Genomic DNA, 16,287 nt, shown 5'->3' on the forward strand with positions numbered 1-16,287 from the left:
GCCTGTCCAGGAGATTTGAGGATAGGGAAGAAGGAACAGGGCCAAATATTTGGCTTTAGACATGGTTTTAGGAGACCTTAGCAGCTGGTTTGTGGTTTGAATGCTGGCCGTGTGCACTGGGGGAGAAGAGATTGAGTCCCAAGTTCTTCAGGTGTCCTGAGGGACATTGTCACATGACTGCCACCAAATATGTCCCCATCTCCTCAGCTCACTACATCCAAGGCCAGCGAGGACCCATTGCCACTTGCGCACCACAATGAGCACTTTGGGGCACAACCCCAGCTTTTAAATAGTAATAATAATAACCTGGAGACCTTCTCATGTAATATACGTTCACGGGGCCTTTTTCTGGGAGGAAACATATGTGACTGAATGTATATGTACATACATCTGCTTCCTTTCCCCCCCTCCCTAAATAAATAGACCTTGGTAACTCAGCCTTGGCCCTATGCCAGATTCTGACACCAGAGGCTGCTGCTCTTCCTGCAGTCACGTTGGAGCCTGTAGGATGGCTCTGGAGCAGGGAGAAGGGAGGAATTGGATGAAAAGAGGAAAGGGCATGCACCTCCAGTTCCTCCCTGAACCCCAGCAGCGTTAACCCTGCGGTGGGACACGTTCGTGACTTCAACTGGGAATTACCCATCAGGACACAGAGTCTTCATGTTTTGCCCTTATCCCAGGAGATATTCCCAGTCCCCTGCATTTGGGAGATCTAATCCAGTCTAGACAAGAAAGAAACAGCCATGGGGGCAGCCCCCATTATCACCCACTGTCCCCATAAACCCTCCTTGACTTCTGACATCAAAACAAAAGTGTTGGGGGATATTGAGACTGGGACAGCCATTGAGTGGCAAGGGGAGGAGTCTGGGATTGGAGGGGCTCACACGGTCTCCCCTTAGTACTCAGTATTTACGTGTGGTAAACCGGATCCCAGGAGGTCCCTGCGCAGCCCTAAAAATAGGAATCCACGGCGGGGGGCGGTACACCGACATCCCCCACTCCCCGTAGTATTTTCCCGCAGGAACCTCCAATTTTAAATCACCGGGATAGGCGGGCGAGACCCCTCGCAAATGTCCCTCGTACCGCGGCCACAGGCGCAGCGGGTTTTCCAGTCCTCATCCTCCTCGGTGACTGTATGTGACCCCTAAAATTCCTCTCCCTCCGTTTCTGTTTCAATGTCATCCCGCCTTTATTTTTTTATTTGCCTGGTTTTCCCTATTTGCGCCGGGGCAGCACTGTCACGTGAGACCGGGCCCGGCTGGACGCGGCTGCCGGGGGCGTGCGGGTGTCGGGGGTCCGGACACGCACCCCCAGGCTCGACCTTTGCCCCACATCCCCAAATTGGGGGCTGGATTGCGGGGGGGGGGGGGGGGGGGGTTGGTTTGCAGGAGGCGGCGCTCGCTCGCTCTCGCTCCCCCCGGATTTTTTTTCCCTGCGGTTGTTTGGGAAGGTGGAGCTTGGGGCCGCCTCCGCGGACAGGTGCCGGATGGCGGCGGGGACCTTCGCCCCCTGCCCTTCCGACTCCCTGCAGGAATTCCAGTGCCCCCCCCAAAACAGCCCCCCAGCCGGGGGGGTACCCCCGGCCACCGACCTGGTGCTGGGGGCCACGGCCGGGTGCTTGGCCTGCTTCCTCACCAACCCGCTGGAGGTGGTGAAGACGCGGCTGCAGCTGCAGGGTGAGCTGCAGACCCCGGGCACGTACCCCCGGCCCTACCGCGGGGTGCTGCGGGCGGCCGTGGCCGTGTGCCGGGCGGACGGGCTGCGCGGGCTGCAGAAGGGGCTGGCGGCCGGGCTGCTCTACCAGGGGCTCATGAACGGCGTCCGCTTCTACTGCTATTCCCACGCCGAGGACGCCGGCTGGACCGGGTATCCCGGCGGGACCGTGGCCGCCGGGGCCGTGGCCGGGGCGGTGGGAGCCATCGTGGGCAGCCCCGCGTACCTGGTGAGTGCTGCTCCGCCCCAAAGGCCGTGGGGTGGGGGGGAGGCTGGTTTGGGGACCCCCCCCCCCAAAAAAAAAAAAAGGTTCGGCATCTTGGCTGTGTCCTATAGACACTGACAGTTCATTCTCTCTTCCGCTGTTTTGCTTCACCACCCCCCCCTCCCAAATGCGGGGCTGCCCTGTGCATGCTCTCCCCCTGCTTTTTGCCCCAAATCCCCCTCAGAAGACCAGCAGAGAGCTCCCCCATAAGGAATTACCCCAAAAGAAATTACGGGGGTTTTTCCCCTCCCATTTTAGAGGGTTTCCCCGGTTTTTTGGGGGTTGCACAGCTCCAGCAGTGGGTGGTTGCAGGGTCCCTTTGCTCTGGGTGAGAAGGGTGAAAGAAACAGGACTCAAAGTCTGGACTTAACCACTTGGCTACTTAGCTGTGTCCCCCACATCTGTCGGAGGGGCTGAAACTTCCCCTCAAAATCTGTCAAGGAGAAGACGGGGGGACCACAGCTGGTCCCAGCAGGGCCATTGGAGGGTTTGTCACCTGGCACTGTCCCCCCCCAAGGTCAAGACCCACCTCCAAGCCCAGACACTGTCGGCCATGGCCGTGGGCCACCAGCACAACCATGAGGTGAGTGGAGCCAGGGGTGGGGTGGGGGGACACAGAGGATTTGGTGGCACCTTGTCCGTGCACAGCAGGGACGATGCTATTTTGGTCAGCAGGAATTTAAAGCTGTTGTTTAGCCGCTTGGCCCTGTAATGATGCTATAAATAACAATGTGAGAACAGAGAGGGTGTGACAGGCACGTGGGGCTGTGATACCGAATCCAGACCCACTGAGATCTCGCCCAAGCCTATAATGGCTTCGTGTCACCAATGACCAACAGGGGTGGGAATTTTTGGCCAGGTGGGATTCCTATTTTTCTCTTTTTCCCCAATTTCCTCTCTTCCCCAGAGCATCTCTGGCGCTTTCAAGAGCATCTACCAGCAGCACGGGGTGGTGGGGCTGTGGCGGGGGGTGACAGGCGCCGTGCCCCGTGTGGCCGTGGGCTCGGCCGTGCAGCTCGCCACCTTCACCTCTGCCAAGGACTGGGTCTGCGAGCGCCAGGTGAGCGGGAGGTGTGCCGGATCCGGCTGCCACCGGACCCCGTGCTCCCTTTTGCTGTTGGGAAGAGCTGATGCCGGCGCTTCCCGCAGTGGTTCAGGAAGGGCAGCTGGGCGGCGGTGCTGGCGGGGGGCATGGTGAGCGGTGTGGCTGTAGCTGTGACAATGACACCTTTTGACGTGATCAGTACCCGTCTGTACAACCAGCCGGTGGATGCTGATGGCACGGTAAGGCCATTCTGGATACAGTACAGGGGACATGTGGCTTTTCCCAGGATTGTATCCGGCAGGGGTGCACAGCTGGCTCCTCTCTTCCCAGGGCAAGCTCTACCGAGGTTTTTTGGATTGTATCCTGCAAATCTCCAGCAAAGAGGGGCTGCTGGGCTTGTATAAGGGCATCGGTGCTGTCTACCTCCGCCTCGGCCCCCACACCGTCCTCAGCCTCTTCTTTTGGGACAAGCTCAGGAACATGGTTCAGCACTAGCAGCCCCCAGGGCTATTGGACAGACTCCTGCCACCACCAATGATGTTAATAAAGAGGTTTTTCTATTTTTGGTGTTGTCTTGGGGTCTTTGGGGTGGTGTATATGGAGGGGTGCAGGCCCTGAAATGCTGCCTCAGGGTGGAGAGGAGAATGGCAGTGCCTGCGTGGGGGGAAGTTAAAGGTGAGGGTGGTCCCTGAGCCCCTCCACGTGCATCACATCCCTCTTCTAATTTTCACCTCCACAGTTGGAGCTCATCTCCTCCTGCCGGGGTTCCAGCTGCCCTGGCTTGCCCTAATAATGATTTACTAGCTGGTGGGGGCCACTCCCCGCCTCCGCCCCGCGGACCTTGGAGCCGCGGCCTGGCTACACTGTGGCTTCTCTCCACCGAAAATGTTTTCCCCGGGGTCCTGGCTCCCGGCGTTGCCGGGGCTGGAGTGGGGCTGGGCACTACTGGATGCCCTCCTGCAAGGTGAGATTCCCCTGAGAGTGGCCTGGGGACAGCCCATGTGACCAGTGACCCACTGCTGCTTTTCCCTGCAGGGCTGGTGGGTGCCTGTGCTGTCTCGGTGCTCTGCAGCCTCATGAAGGTTTATCTCTACATCAAGTGCGTGAAGTAAGCACCAGCCCTTCGTGCCCTCTGTGGGGGAGGTTGGTTTTGGGGACCTGATTTTTGGGATCTGCTGTTGGGTGCTGTTGGCTCTTGGCACCCAGGGGTGCACGGCAGGGGCTGCAGCCTCTGCTGCAAAGCACAGAGGGGGATGTTACTAAGGCTTGTCACCCCATTTTGGGTGACATTCCCCTGGCTCAGCATTCCCTCTCTGCCGTCCCCAGCAACCCAGAGAGGCAGGCGGAGAAGGAGGCGATCAGGGCACGGCAGCCACTGCTGGAGCCGCTGCATGTGCTGGTGCTGACCGGTGTCCTGGGCCTGGTGGGCTCCCGTGTGGCTGCACTGGTGGTGCTGGAGTTCTCCCTGCGCGCTGTCTCCACCATCATCTCCCTCAGCAAGGTGAGATGGCATGGGGGAAGCTGAGGCATGGTGGGATGTGGTGTGGCTGGAGCTGGGAAACTGGGAATTTGTTCAGCACCCACAGGGGGTGGAGGAGGCCATGTGTCCCTTTGCATCTCAGTCAGGTGTCCCAGGTGGGAAAGAGGCCAACGGACTCTGGCTGGTCCCAGTGTGGGCACAGGCCCAAGGCAGTGCTTGTCCCCTGTGCTGGCACTGCTGGGGCACCTCCAGTTCTGGGGCAGTTCCAGGACTTCTGTGGCAGGGATGCTGAGGGGCTCAAGCGTTTCCAGAGGTGGGAATGGACCTGGGAAGGGACTGGAGCACCAGGAGCAGCTGAGGGAGCTGGGAAAGGGGCTCAGCCTGGACAAAAGGAGGCTCAGGGGGAACCTTCTGGCTCTGCACAACTCCCTGACAGGAGGGCACAGCCAGGGGCTTGTTCCTCAGGGAACAAGGGACAGGATGAGAAGAAATGTCCTCAAGCTGAGCCAGGGGAGGTTTAGATTGGATATTGGGAAAAATCCTTCATGGAAAGGGTGCTGAGGCACTGGCACAGGCTGCCTGGGGCAGTGCTGGAGTCATCGTCCTGGGAAGGATTCAACAAGTGTTTGGATGAGGAACTTTGGGGACATGTTTAGAGGGGAACGGTTGGGCTCGTTGGTCTTGGAGGTCTTTTCCAACCTCACCAATGCCATGAACTGCCTGCTGCTTTGCAGGGCACCCACAGCAGCCAGCTCTACTTGCTGTGCCAGTACTCGCTGGGCTGTGGGGTGTCCTGTGGCCTCAGCTTCCTGCTGGAGGGGGCTCTGCACCGCAGCTGGAACCTGGTGCTGGCGGTGGGGCTGTCGGGGCTGCTGGCACTGCATGCCCGGCGTTTGGCCCAGCATGTCTGCGCCCTGTACGAGCTGCACAGCCGGGCGCGCTACTGCGGCGTCTGCATCCTGCTACTGGCTGCGGGGCACGGCATCCCATGCCTGCTGCGCAACGCCCTGGCCCTCACCTTTGCTGTGGCCGACCTGGCTGCCGTGGAGCTCATCAACCGCGACTTCCTCTCCACGGGCGAGGCTGTACGCTTCTGGACCCCGCTGACCATCTGCTACACCCTGCTGGTCATCTACATGCAGGGTGGGTGGGAGCTGGCCCACTACGGGGGGCTCTGGGGAGCATATGGGATATACTCGGAGTGTATGGGGCCCCTGGAGGCTACCTGGGGCTGTGTAGGGGCAGCTGGGGGGTCCTGGGGCAGTACTGGGGTATGCAGAGGGTATGTAGGATGTCCTTAGGCTATATAGATGGTATACCTATAGGTACATTCTGGGGGTGTATAGGGCCCACATGGGGCGTCCTGGGAGTCTGTAAGGGGATATGTGGTACATTCTAAGGTTATATAAGGGTATATGAGGTGTCTTGGGGGTCTGTAAAGGGGGTTTATGGTACATTCTGGGGATATGTAGGGGCATATGGGGCATCCTGGGGATCCCTAAGGAGTGTATGTTTATATGTCCCGGGTGTACATAGGGGGTACTGGGGGTGTATGGAGAGTACATGGGATGTCCTGGGAGTACATGGGGTGCCCTGGGGCTGTATAGTGTGTACATGGGGTGTACTGGAGGCATATAGGGGCTACATGGGCTACATGAAGCCACCCCGTGCTTGGTGTCTCCATTGTGGGGCTGCGGAGGTTGCGGTGTCCCTGTGGTGGCTCCCCAATGCCGTGTCCTCGCAGAGGAGTCCCGGCAGAGCATGGTCAGGGGACTGGTGTTCCGGACCGTGCTGGTGCGGATGGGCGGCCTCTTCATACTCCTCCTCACCGTGGGCCGATGGACGGACGTCCTGCACGTCTTCGTGTCGCTGCTAGGGGAGCTCTGGTGCCTGCTCCACGCCGGGGTCCTGCTGGAGTCCTGCTGGAGGCAGGTGAGAGGGGGGACATTTCCCTGCCGCGACGCGGGGCTGAGGGGCTGGCGGCAGCCCCGAGCCATGGTGAGATCCCTTTAGGCTTCTCTCCTTCCGTCCCCCACAGGATTTTGCCCAGCAGCCTCGCTTGGATAGTTTGTCGGGATCCAGATCGGAGGAGAGGTCCCGATGAGCCGCGGGGTGTAACCAGACTTCAGCAGAAACTCGGGGTGGCTTCGCTGGGCACGCCCAGAATACCCCATCACAGATCCCCCATGGGGACTAAGGCAAAAAGCACTCCTGGAAGGCACCCAACCAACATCCCATGGGATGGAGGAGGTCGGGGGGAAGACTCACGTTGCCCCTGTTTTTTTGGGGGGCAGCACTACTGGGATTTGTTCTCTGGTCCTAGTGGCATTGAGGGATGCTGATGGATGTTCCATCCTTGCTGGCTGCAGGGCCACACTGTCAGGGGCCTCCAGAGGGTTATAAATCTCAGAAAATAAAGTCTTTTCCAGTAAGATCTCTGACCAGAGTAAGTTGGGGTCCCATTGTGCTGGAAGGGCACTTAGGATGGTGTCAATGGAGCTTTTTGAGGAAGGTGGGTAGAATTCCTCATTGGGAAGGGAAACTGAGGCACAAGAGTGGGGTGATCCTCTGGCTGGGAAGTGCCCCTGTGCCTCAGTTCCCCCCGACAGCACAGCACAGCCTGCTGTGCTGTGCCAGGCCCTGTGAAGGTGGGGTGCAGTTTGGGGAGGGGGGATTCTGGCTGCCTGGGCATAGACCCCCCAATGCAGGGGGGGAGCAGGAGGGGGTCTGGAGGTGTTTGGGGCAGTGGAAGCTCTATAGGAACATGTTGGGGCTCTAGGTGGGCACATAGGTGTCCTGGGGGTGCATAGAAGAAATATGGGGCATTTTGGGGATGGAGCTGTATGGGGGGGTAACTGTGGCTACGGGAGGATAGGGGTTATCCTGAGGGTATATGGAGATATTATGGCTGTACTGGGGTACACAGGCACCCCGGGGCGTGTGGGGGGCTCACGGGGCACCCCTTGGGGTTGGGTGCCCTAAGGGTGTGTGGGGCTCTCAGGGGGGTCCATGGGAAAACCTAGGAGGGGTAATCCTAGAGCATATGAGGGCACCCACGGGGCCATGGGGCATCCACCCTGAGGAGAGACGGGGCACCCATGGAGCACTTTGGGGAGCGTGGGGCAGTAGGGGGGTGAATGGGACAATCTAAGGGCATGTGTCCCCCTCTTCCTTCGCCCGGGGCTGTGGGGCAGGCAGGGGGGAGGAGGAAGGGAGGTGGAAGAGGAGGAGGAGGGAGGGAGGAAGGGGCGGTGATGCCGGGCGGCTCTGCCTTCCCGCTGCCCCCGCCGCGCCCGCGGAGCGTACGGAGGGACCCCGCACCGGCTCCCCAGGTAGGGGACAGGGACGGGGACAAGGTCATCCCCCGAGGGGCTGCAGGGCCACCTCCGGGCAGGCGACACTCCGCTCCCCCGGGCAGGGAACCTCGCCCGCAAGGTACGACCCCCCCACAGGTTGGGGACAGGGTCCACCCTCAGGTAGGGACCACTCCAGGTGTGGGATTGGGACCCCCCCAAGAGAGCACAGGGGACACCCCAGTATGGGACGCAGGACCCCACACGTGATGGGATAAGGATAGTAGTCATCCTGGGATGAGACAAGGGAACTAAGAGCCATCCCCAAGGAGGGGCCTGGGGACCCTCCCAGGGAGGGGGGTGGGGGGCTCCCAGGCAGGGGGACATGTTTGGGCAACTGCCCCATAGGGGACAAGCACTGACAGGTAGGGGACAGGGAGCTGTGAGACTGCACGGTGGGACACAAGGGATGCCGGGGGGATGCATGACCCTCTCCCCGGTGACGGACAAGGGGACAGTGGGACTACTCAGGGTGGAGGGAGAAGGGACACCAGGCGTTCTGTACCCCCATCCCATCCCTTTTTCCTTGGGCGTCCTCGGAGCACCCTCTGAGAGGTCCCTGCTGCAGGGGCAGAGTTGAGGTACAGCTCTAGAGGGCTGTGTCTCATCCCAGTTTTGGGGATTGTGGGGATACCCCACAAGTGTCCCTATCCCCATCAACCCCACCTGAGCTCCCATCCCAGGATATTTTAGGGAAGTCACGGGGGTCTTTTCCAGTGTAGCCTCAGTCACCCCAAACCAGGATGGAGTTATAAGGGGAGGGGGGTCCCCCATTAATGCACCCCTCGAGCCTCCTGGCTGGGGGGATCTGGGGGGTTCTGCCACAGGGCTGCTGGGATCCCTTCAGCCCCAGCACAAAGAGGAATGCGATGAGCACATGGTTCCCATTAACCCCGGAGAATTTTTGTTGTTGTTGTTTTTTAATGATTATTCTTTTCTTCTCCCCCCAGTTTTCCGCAGCTCTGCTGGGGAGGAGGAAAAGCAGCAGCTCCAGCGGGTGAGGAGCTGGGCGAAGGCCGGTAGTGCTGGGTAGCTGACAGGGAGGGAGGGAAAGAGGGAGCAAAGTGCTCGGGGTTCTTTTTCCTCTTTAATCCCTTCCCTGCTTGAGTCAGAGGCTGAAGTCACCAGCAGGAACATCGCGAAGCTTTTCCCCCACCTCGGGGAGTCTGTCTGCCCCTAAAAGGATGTGCTGATCCCTGTGAGTGGGATTTTTGGGGGAGCAGAGCCACATGAAACCAGAAACTCATCACACAGGTATTTTTCAAGCTGCCAATTCACCTCAGGAATGAATCCTGCTTCACCAATACAGCACCCTGAATAAAGCCTCAGGGTTCCCCCTCTACCAAACCATTCCATTTGAGAAGGGGAAGCTTCGTCCCAGCTGCTTTTCTCCTTGGCAAGTTGGATAAACAGCCCTTTTCCTTCCTGAGCAGGGTTTCTTGGGGTTGGTGTATCCTGCGGGTGCTGCTCAGGGGATGTGTCCATGTTTGGGACATGGTGATTCACAGCACTGTGCCTCAGTTTTCCTACCTGTAAAAATAAAAGGAGGGATGCACAGAGCTGGAAGTGATTGGCAGAAAATTAGGGGCAAGGATGGAGGGAATGGGGATGTAGAAAGATTCCAAAAAAGGGGTTACAAAAGCAAAATCATGTTTCAGCCCTGCTTTTTAAAAGGAAAGGTGGATATTTCCTGCTGGCCATGGGGAATTTAATCCCAGGTGGCTGGGAGCAATAAGAGGAAATACAGGGGATTCAAATGCTTATGAAAAGGTGGGATTTGGCTATAGAGGTATGAAAATGGGAGACATCAGCTGCTGCCTCACCAGGACTCTGAACCCTGCGTCCTCCCAGGCATGAGACCATTTATTGCTGTGACGTGGGATGGGGAAGCTCGTTCCTTCTCCCTTTCCGAGATGAGGGAGGTGGGTTGATGCCAAAGGGCAACATGGCTGCAGGAGCTGCCACTGTGCCTGCGAGTTTTACTCTCTTTCTTTCTTATTTTCCCTACAATCAACACCTGATCTGGCCCTTCCATGGCTCCAGTAATGTTGCCAAGGAAAGCAGAGAAGAGGATTGCTTCGTCCATCTTCATCACCCTTGTGCCACCACAGAGAGATGTGGCCAGCAAGGAGGAAACCCAACAGAAGCCACAGCCAGATGGTGCCGAGGTCCCTGGCAGCCATCACTCCCAGATCCTGCTCTCAGACCCCATGTTGCCCTATGGAGGTGAGGGGTGTTCATGGGGGGCTGCAAGCAGTGTGGAAAGATGGTGATGGAGCTGAGGAGGCTGTGGAGATGCTTTGCTAAAGGATGTGTATGCGGACAGGGATGTGGGGGTATTTTTTTGTGGGGTTATTCCCCAAATCCTTGCACCCATCCCAGCATGGATCTGGCTCCTGGGGACAGGCTGTGTTTGCTCTCCATTGCCAGGTGCTTATCGGTGCTGTTTGTGTCCTCTTGCCCCAGTGGCATTTGCTTTTGGGGCAGGTCAGTGTGCACTACTGCAAAGCTGTTGGGGTGTTATTGTGACAGGGTGTTATTGTGATGGGGTGTTACTGGGCATTATTGATCCCTAAACTCCCCACATCTCTCTGTTGCTGCAGAAACCCACACGGTGGCCCCTGTACCTTCATCCCCACCAGTCCTTCCCCTCTCTGAAGTGCCCCAGCCCTCATCTGGAGAGGCGCTGGGTCTGGCACTGCAACAACTGGACCTTGCAGCACCTGCCACCCTCCAGGTGAGGATAACAGAGTCCCCCCAGTGCCTCAGTTTCCCCACCTGCAGGGGTATAACTAACATGGCTTTGCTCTTCCTCACTTGCCAGGCCCCTTCCACCTTCCCTGCTGAATTGAAGCCACCCACATTTTGTCATGAGCAAGCAGGCAAGCAGCAGTGGCAGGATGTGAATGGGTACCTGGAGAGGGACAGCTCCAGAGGTAAGGGGACACCCAGCAGTGCACGGGCTCATCCCCACTGAGGGAAACTGAGGCACGCAGCTCCCAACCACTCTACCTGCTTCTTGCAGACATCTGTGCCTTCTGCCACAAAGCGCTGGGGCCCCAGGAGCCGACAGTGGAGGCAATGCGGAAGCAGTACCACCCTGACTGCTTCACCTGCCGCACGTGCCACCGACTCCTGGCTGGGCAGCGCTACTTCCAGAGAGATGGGTGCCCCACATGTGACACCTGCTTCCAGGTACCCATCCTCCTTTGGGGAAAACCGGCACACGTGGAACATCCCTTGGGGTGTGGACTGGTACCTCATGACATGTGTTCCCTAAATTCCAGGCCACACTGGAGAAATGTGCCATGTGCCAGGAGCTGATCACAGAGCACATTGTCCGTGCCCTAGGCAAGGGCTACCACCCCAGCTGCTTCTCCTGTGCTGCCTGTGGCCGGGCCATGGGCACTGAGAGCTTTGCTGTGGACGAGCAGGGTGACGTGTACTGCGTGCCTGACTTCTATAGGTTGGCAATGGGGGAGTTGGGTTTGGCTCATACCTGTCATCCTGCAGGGCTCTCACCGCTCCCATTTGCTCCCATCAGGAAATACGCTGCGGTGTGCAGTGCCTGTGAGCGCCCCATTGTCCCCCATGAGGACGAGGACACCTACAAGATCGAGTGCCTGGGACGCAGCTTCCACGAGAGCTGCTACCGCTGTGAGGTACGGCCTTGGGGGCTGGGGGTACCCAGAGCCAAGAGGGTGGCACGGAGCCTTAGCTGAGCATGGACACAGGAATGGCAGCACACACGGCTGTTTTTTACCCCCGGTTTATCTTACAAGTAATGGGGAGGGGGGAAATAAAAAATTGGGTGGTGGTGATGATGATGATGATGTGTTTGGAGAACTTCAACTTTTCATGCTTTTGATGTAGTTTGTCGCTTTTTCGGAGTACTGGTGGTTTTGCAGAGAAAATAGGATGTAACACAACACAGGGACTCCTAAAAGGTGGCTTCCTTTTCCCCTCCTGCCTCCAGATCTGCAGGATGCCTCTGTCACCAGAGATGACAGAGAATGGGTGCTACCCCTTGGATGACCACCTCCTCTGCAAGTCCTGCCACGTCCGCTGCTGCAGTGAGTCATCCTGCTGAGACCCTGCAGCTCATCAACCTCTTCCAGTGCCAGGCATCAAAAACGGGGTGCCTCCAGTGGGATGTGCCCCATGGCCAACCCTGCCTAATTACTGCAGAATTACTGTAATTACTAATTACAACCACCCCCTAATTACTGCAGAACTGGGTTTTCATCACCAAAGTGCCCCCAGGACCCTGACCAGGGAAGGTGCATAATTGTGGATTTATTGTGGATATAGCACATATCTGCGCTCATGATGAATACAAAATGCTCTGACAGAGCAGCAACGAAGAGTGCAAGTTTTATTCCTTATTTTTTTTAAATTCTTTTTTTTCAAGGCCAGTTTGGTTTTCTTGGGTGGTGTTTCTTTCTTCTTGAGCTTCCTTGGGGTTTAACTGAAATATTTCTCTCTCTGTGGAGAGCAGGCACTGATTTAGTTACTCACAGTTAAATAAAAACCCTTGTTTAAAAACTCTCATTCCTTTCATCCACCCTGCATTCCAAACCCATCAAATCCAAGTTTAAAAATAAGGAAAAAGCCGGTTTTGGATTTTCTAGGCGTGGCAAGAGTCGGGCCACTCAGGTCCGTAACAGTTGATTTTAGGGTGCAGCAATGTGGCTGATGCTGCTGTCACCCGGGAAAGAGCCGGGTGTTGTTTTTTGGAGTAGATATGGGGTCTGGCGATAATTCGTGGTGTTGATAAAAGGGATTTTGGTGTGGTTTGGGTTTTTTTTTTGCTGACTATCTATCCCGGAGCCGGCAGAGGGCAGCCGGAGCACAGTTCCTCCATCAGGCAGCAAAACTCCAGCTAAAAGCATCCCGCAGGGCCGCAACGCTGGGAAAGACGGGCAGCCTGCCTTTTGCATGTTATCCGAGATTATATCGCTCTGCCAATGGAATTTTTTTGATCTCCTCTCAGTCCAGGCCTCAAACCAGAAGAAATTAGACCATTTCTCTGCATACCCAACATCTGTACAACCGATGTTGCTGGTGCTTAGTGGTTTTGCTTGCGAAGGTGTTGCAGACCAGGCAGAGAAACTTTTAAACTTTCTTTTTAACCAAAAGAACCACAAATCAAGAGCAGAAAATAGCAAGAGCACGTGAGATGAAATTTAACGCTTTGCTGATGGAAAATGGGAGCTGTAAACAAAGAAAACAACCACCAGACCAGCAACTCCTGGATCATGTACAACACCTCCAGTGTGTGCTGTGTTTATAAGTGAAGGGGTTAACGATACTTAATCACATCAATAACTATTTCCTGATGACTCTTTCCTGTCTACAAAGCTGATTAGTCAGTGTTTGTTAACTAGCGGCTCCGGGCCATCAATCAGGTCATAACTTGCTTTAATTGTATTTAAATAAGTTGTGGTCTGTCCCAGTCACAGAAGCTGGTGGCTTTGGGTCTGATTGGGTAGGAACTCCATGTCCCATGCCAAGTAATTCCTGTGCTCCAAGTCAGTTCTCACTTTCCAAAACTTCTTGTACTGTGAAGAAAATTTGGCATCAAAATGATGCTAAAAAAATTAAAAGGCATCAAAATGATGCTGAGAAAGTAAAAGGATGTGGCAGTGACCAAAGGGAGCAGGAAAAAGAAGGCCCAGATGGCAAAGGGCTGCTTTCTTTTTGCAATATGGATATTTTTCCACTCAGGGTTTTTAGGGAGAATGGAAATGCAACTCTGAGTGGTGTTTTAGTTATGTTGCAAGCTGCACTACCCTTCCACAGAGGAATGGTGGGAAGGAGTTGGGTATTTTCCCCCTTGCAGCCTTCCAGGGATAGGCTGTTGGCACTGGGACGCATAATCTTTGGCTGGAGATAGGCAGGGAAATGCTTTTATTTACAGGCAGCCTTGGAGAAGGTCTTGGAAAGCAAGGAGTAAGGAAAGGCACTGCTGGAGAGTTTGGCAGCATGGTGAAAGCATGTAGTGTCAGATTCAGCGTTATTTTTCAGGAGTGGAGGGTGACAAGGGACAGGGATACATGGACTCAGGTAAGAGGACAAAAAGGCTGATGTAAGCCATTCTTCTTTCCAGATAAAGGGAGAAGCACTACAAGTGGAGGTGTGGGGAGCATTGTTTTACCTAAAAAGCACAGCCCTCTGTTTTCCCTTGGGAGGAGCTCGAGGAATTTTGAGGCGCATGCAGGAGATCCTGCGGGGGTGAGACTGCAGGAGCTGGATCCTGTCCTGCTGCCAAGCAAACTCAGATCAGCTACAATGGCTCAGCCTGTCCTTGTGCTCCTCATCCCGTCACGAGCACTTCTGCAAGCACCCAGGCCTGCAAAAAATAAACCAACCGCACATCCTGCTTGGAAAAATAACATTTTGGGAGGCTGGGCTCCAAAGCCTTGTGGAGCCCTCCTGGGACCACCTAGGAGTAAAACCCACTCCAAGTCCCTTCTCTTGTCCCTGTGGCAGTGCCAAAGGGCAGAGAGGATTGCAGCACTACGTGGCTCCAGCCCTTCCCTTGGCTGCTGCAATACGCCCCTCAGCTCTTGCAATCCCTCTTGGCAGGCTGAGGAGAGCGGGAAGGACCTGGCTGCCTTCCAAGGAGCAGCAAATGCAAATATTTCCTCACTTCAGGCTGGGTGCGGCCCGTTAGTAAAATTTCCTCGGGCTTTCCCAGGGAAGGCATCCGATCTCTCTCGCTCTGCTGCAAGGCCAACTTGGCTTCCAGGAGTACAACGGTGCATCCCATAAAAAAAGCCTACAGCTTTTCGTTTTACAACTCAAAGGGCTGCCTGATTTTTAAAAGGAGGTTTTAAATTTAAGAAGGAGCTACAAGGCACAGCTGTAATAATTTTAAATCAGTGGTTAAAGGGTTGCTTCTTAAAATAAAAACAACTCTTTTTCAGAGGTTTGTCTGAAAAATGGAAGATTTGTAGTATGGTGCAAGGAATGTGGGATGATAAAAGGGCTGGAAAGGTCCTGGGAACAAAGTTTGGTGCTGGTGATGGTTTTTCTCAAATAAGACAGAAAGAGCTGTAGGAAAACTACGATTTTCCTTTGGATCCCAGGCTAAAGGCAGTCACATCTCAGCCAGCTCCCTGTGGCGATGTTCTTCTCCACAGAGCATTCAAACCTATTTTCTGCACTTTCCTTTGACACAGCCTAAAAAAAATTATATTTCTTAAATGAAAAGCCATCTAATCCTGATGATTCTGAAAGAGGCAAAAACCAGCAGGGATTGTACCAGGAACAGCCTGGATTTCTTCAGCTCATGCAGCACAGGTGGGATAAATATATTAAAAAAAAAAAAATTCTCCTTTCCCCCAACATTCCTGGCAAAACTGAATCACCCACTGCCACAATGTAGTTTTAAAACACATTGATTTTGATAGCATGAGGAGAGTGCACAAGCGCGTTACCAGGCTTCGAGTGCTATACTGGCTTCTTTATAAAATAAACGATAAAAAGCCCAACCCACCCTATTTCTGGAAACAGACGCACAGCACATACCTGTGAGCAGGCTTTTGCTATTTTATATCTCAGATTTCCTTCATTGTATCAGCTTCCTGCAGCCCTATTTCCTGAAAATTACCAATTTTCACCCAGACTTGGCTTTGAGTGGCTGAAGTTGTATATGTATTTTTTTTTCTGGAATGTCCAGTGTGAGTGAGGTGTTTTATTGAAATAAAAACACGGATATTTTTCAAAGAGGTTATCCCCTTTGTCAAGATGAATTATTGACCTCAAGGATTTATGACTGGGAGGAAAAAGTCAAGAAGGATGGGGAATAAATACATATTATATATTAATATATCCCTTAATTATCCATGCGGCTAAGCTTTTCTACACAGCCAAACTGGGGAATATGCTTTAATCTCATTTATTGGATTGCTTTGTCTGAGTATGGGGTTTGTTTTTTGTTTTTGTTTTTTCTGAAGCTATCGGGCTCTAGACAGGGAATTAAGGACAAACCGTTTCGTGAGGAAAAAGAGAAAATTCCTGAAGAAAAAAGAGAAAATGAGGAAAAGAAGGGTTTAGGCTGACAAAAGGCGGCGCCGGCTAGAGATGCCCCTCACGGCCCGTGAGGCGCTGCCCCCCCGCGCTCGGTTCACAAAATGGCCGCCCGGCGGGGCCGCGGCAGCGACACGGAGACAACAAAATGGCGGCGGGCGGAGAGAGGGGGAAGAAAAGGGGAGGTGCGGCTGCGGGGCCGAAGTGGCATCGGCACGGCGGAGGGGCTCTGATCCTGTGTGAATCCCCTCCGGGCGGGCGGCGAAAGCACTGCGGGTGAAACCTGACCTTCTTCAACCTCCCTCCTACACTTTTCTTCTCGCCGCCTTTGCGAAAGGATGCGAAAATGGCCAGAAATGCGCGTTTTCATTCGGCCATGGCGTAGCCCCCGTTCTTC

At 55.1% G+C, this 16,287-nt stretch overlaps 3 protein-coding genes across 3 annotated transcripts; all 3 read left to right on the top strand.

The window, feature by feature from the left end:
- Positions 1-1,486: 1,486 nt before the first annotated feature.
- Positions 1,487-3,518, top strand: SLC25A34 (solute carrier family 25 member 34). The gene is made up of 5 exons (XM_062507736.1): positions 1,487-1,942; positions 2,496-2,561; positions 2,886-3,038; positions 3,128-3,262; positions 3,354-3,518. The coding sequence occupies exons 1-5, from the start codon at positions 1,487-1,489 to the stop codon at positions 3,516-3,518; spliced, it is 975 nt and encodes a 324-aa protein (XP_062363720.1).
- A 42-nt stretch (positions 3,519-3,560) lies between these two features.
- TMEM82 (transmembrane protein 82) lies at positions 3,561-6,607 on the top strand. The gene is made up of 7 exons (XM_062507757.1): positions 3,561-3,574; positions 3,763-3,987; positions 4,059-4,131; positions 4,350-4,524; positions 5,238-5,646; positions 6,248-6,435; positions 6,542-6,607. The coding sequence occupies exons 2-7, from the start codon at positions 3,909-3,911 to the stop codon at positions 6,605-6,607; spliced, it is 990 nt and encodes a 329-aa protein (XP_062363741.1). The 5' UTR covers positions 3,561-3,574; positions 3,763-3,908.
- Positions 6,608-9,889: 3,282 nt separating this feature from the next.
- On the top strand, positions 9,890-11,946 carry FBLIM1 (filamin binding LIM protein 1). The gene is made up of 7 exons (XM_062507714.1): positions 9,890-10,082; positions 10,460-10,593; positions 10,681-10,792; positions 10,882-11,051; positions 11,144-11,322; positions 11,401-11,518; positions 11,833-11,946. The coding sequence occupies exons 1-7, from the start codon at positions 9,890-9,892 to the stop codon at positions 11,944-11,946; spliced, it is 1,020 nt and encodes a 339-aa protein (XP_062363698.1).
- Positions 11,947-16,287: the final 4,341 nt, after the last annotated feature.

Source organism: Cinclus cinclus, chromosome 23, assembly GCF_963662255.1.
Source record: "Cinclus cinclus chromosome 23, bCinCin1.1, whole genome shotgun sequence".
Lineage (NCBI taxonomy): Eukaryota > Metazoa > Chordata > Aves > Passeriformes > Cinclidae > Cinclus > Cinclus cinclus.

Bases quoted from the DNA above. Each gene is read 5' to 3' on its own strand.
- SLC25A34 (XM_062507736.1), top strand. From the start codon at position 1,487: ATGGCGGCGGGGACCTTCGCCCCCTGCCCTTCCGACTCCCTGCAGGAA. The intron at 1,943-2,495 runs GTGAGTGCTGCT...TCCCCCCCCAAG, and splicing joins TGGGCAGCCCCGCGTACCTG to GTCAAGACCCACCTCCAAGC. The intron at 3,263-3,353 runs GTAAGGCCATTC...CTCTCTTCCCAG, and splicing joins CGGTGGATGCTGATGGCACG to GGCAAGCTCTACCGAGGTTT.
- TMEM82 (XM_062507757.1), top strand. From the start codon at position 3,909: ATGTTTTCCCCGGGGTCCTGGCTCCCGGCGTTGCCGGGGCTGGAGTGG. The intron at 3,988-4,058 runs GTGAGATTCCCC...TTTTCCCTGCAG, and splicing joins ACTGGATGCCCTCCTGCAAG to GGCTGGTGGGTGCCTGTGCT. The intron at 6,436-6,541 runs GTGAGAGGGGGG...CGTCCCCCACAG, and splicing joins TGGAGTCCTGCTGGAGGCAG to GATTTTGCCCAGCAGCCTCG.
- FBLIM1 (XM_062507714.1), top strand. From the start codon at position 9,890: ATGGCTCCAGTAATGTTGCCAAGGAAAGCAGAGAAGAGGATTGCTTCG. The intron at 10,083-10,459 runs GTGAGGGGTGTT...CTGTTGCTGCAG, and splicing joins CCCCATGTTGCCCTATGGAG to AAACCCACACGGTGGCCCCT. The intron at 11,323-11,400 runs GTTGGCAATGGG...TGCTCCCATCAG, and splicing joins TGCGTGCCTGACTTCTATAG to GAAATACGCTGCGGTGTGCA.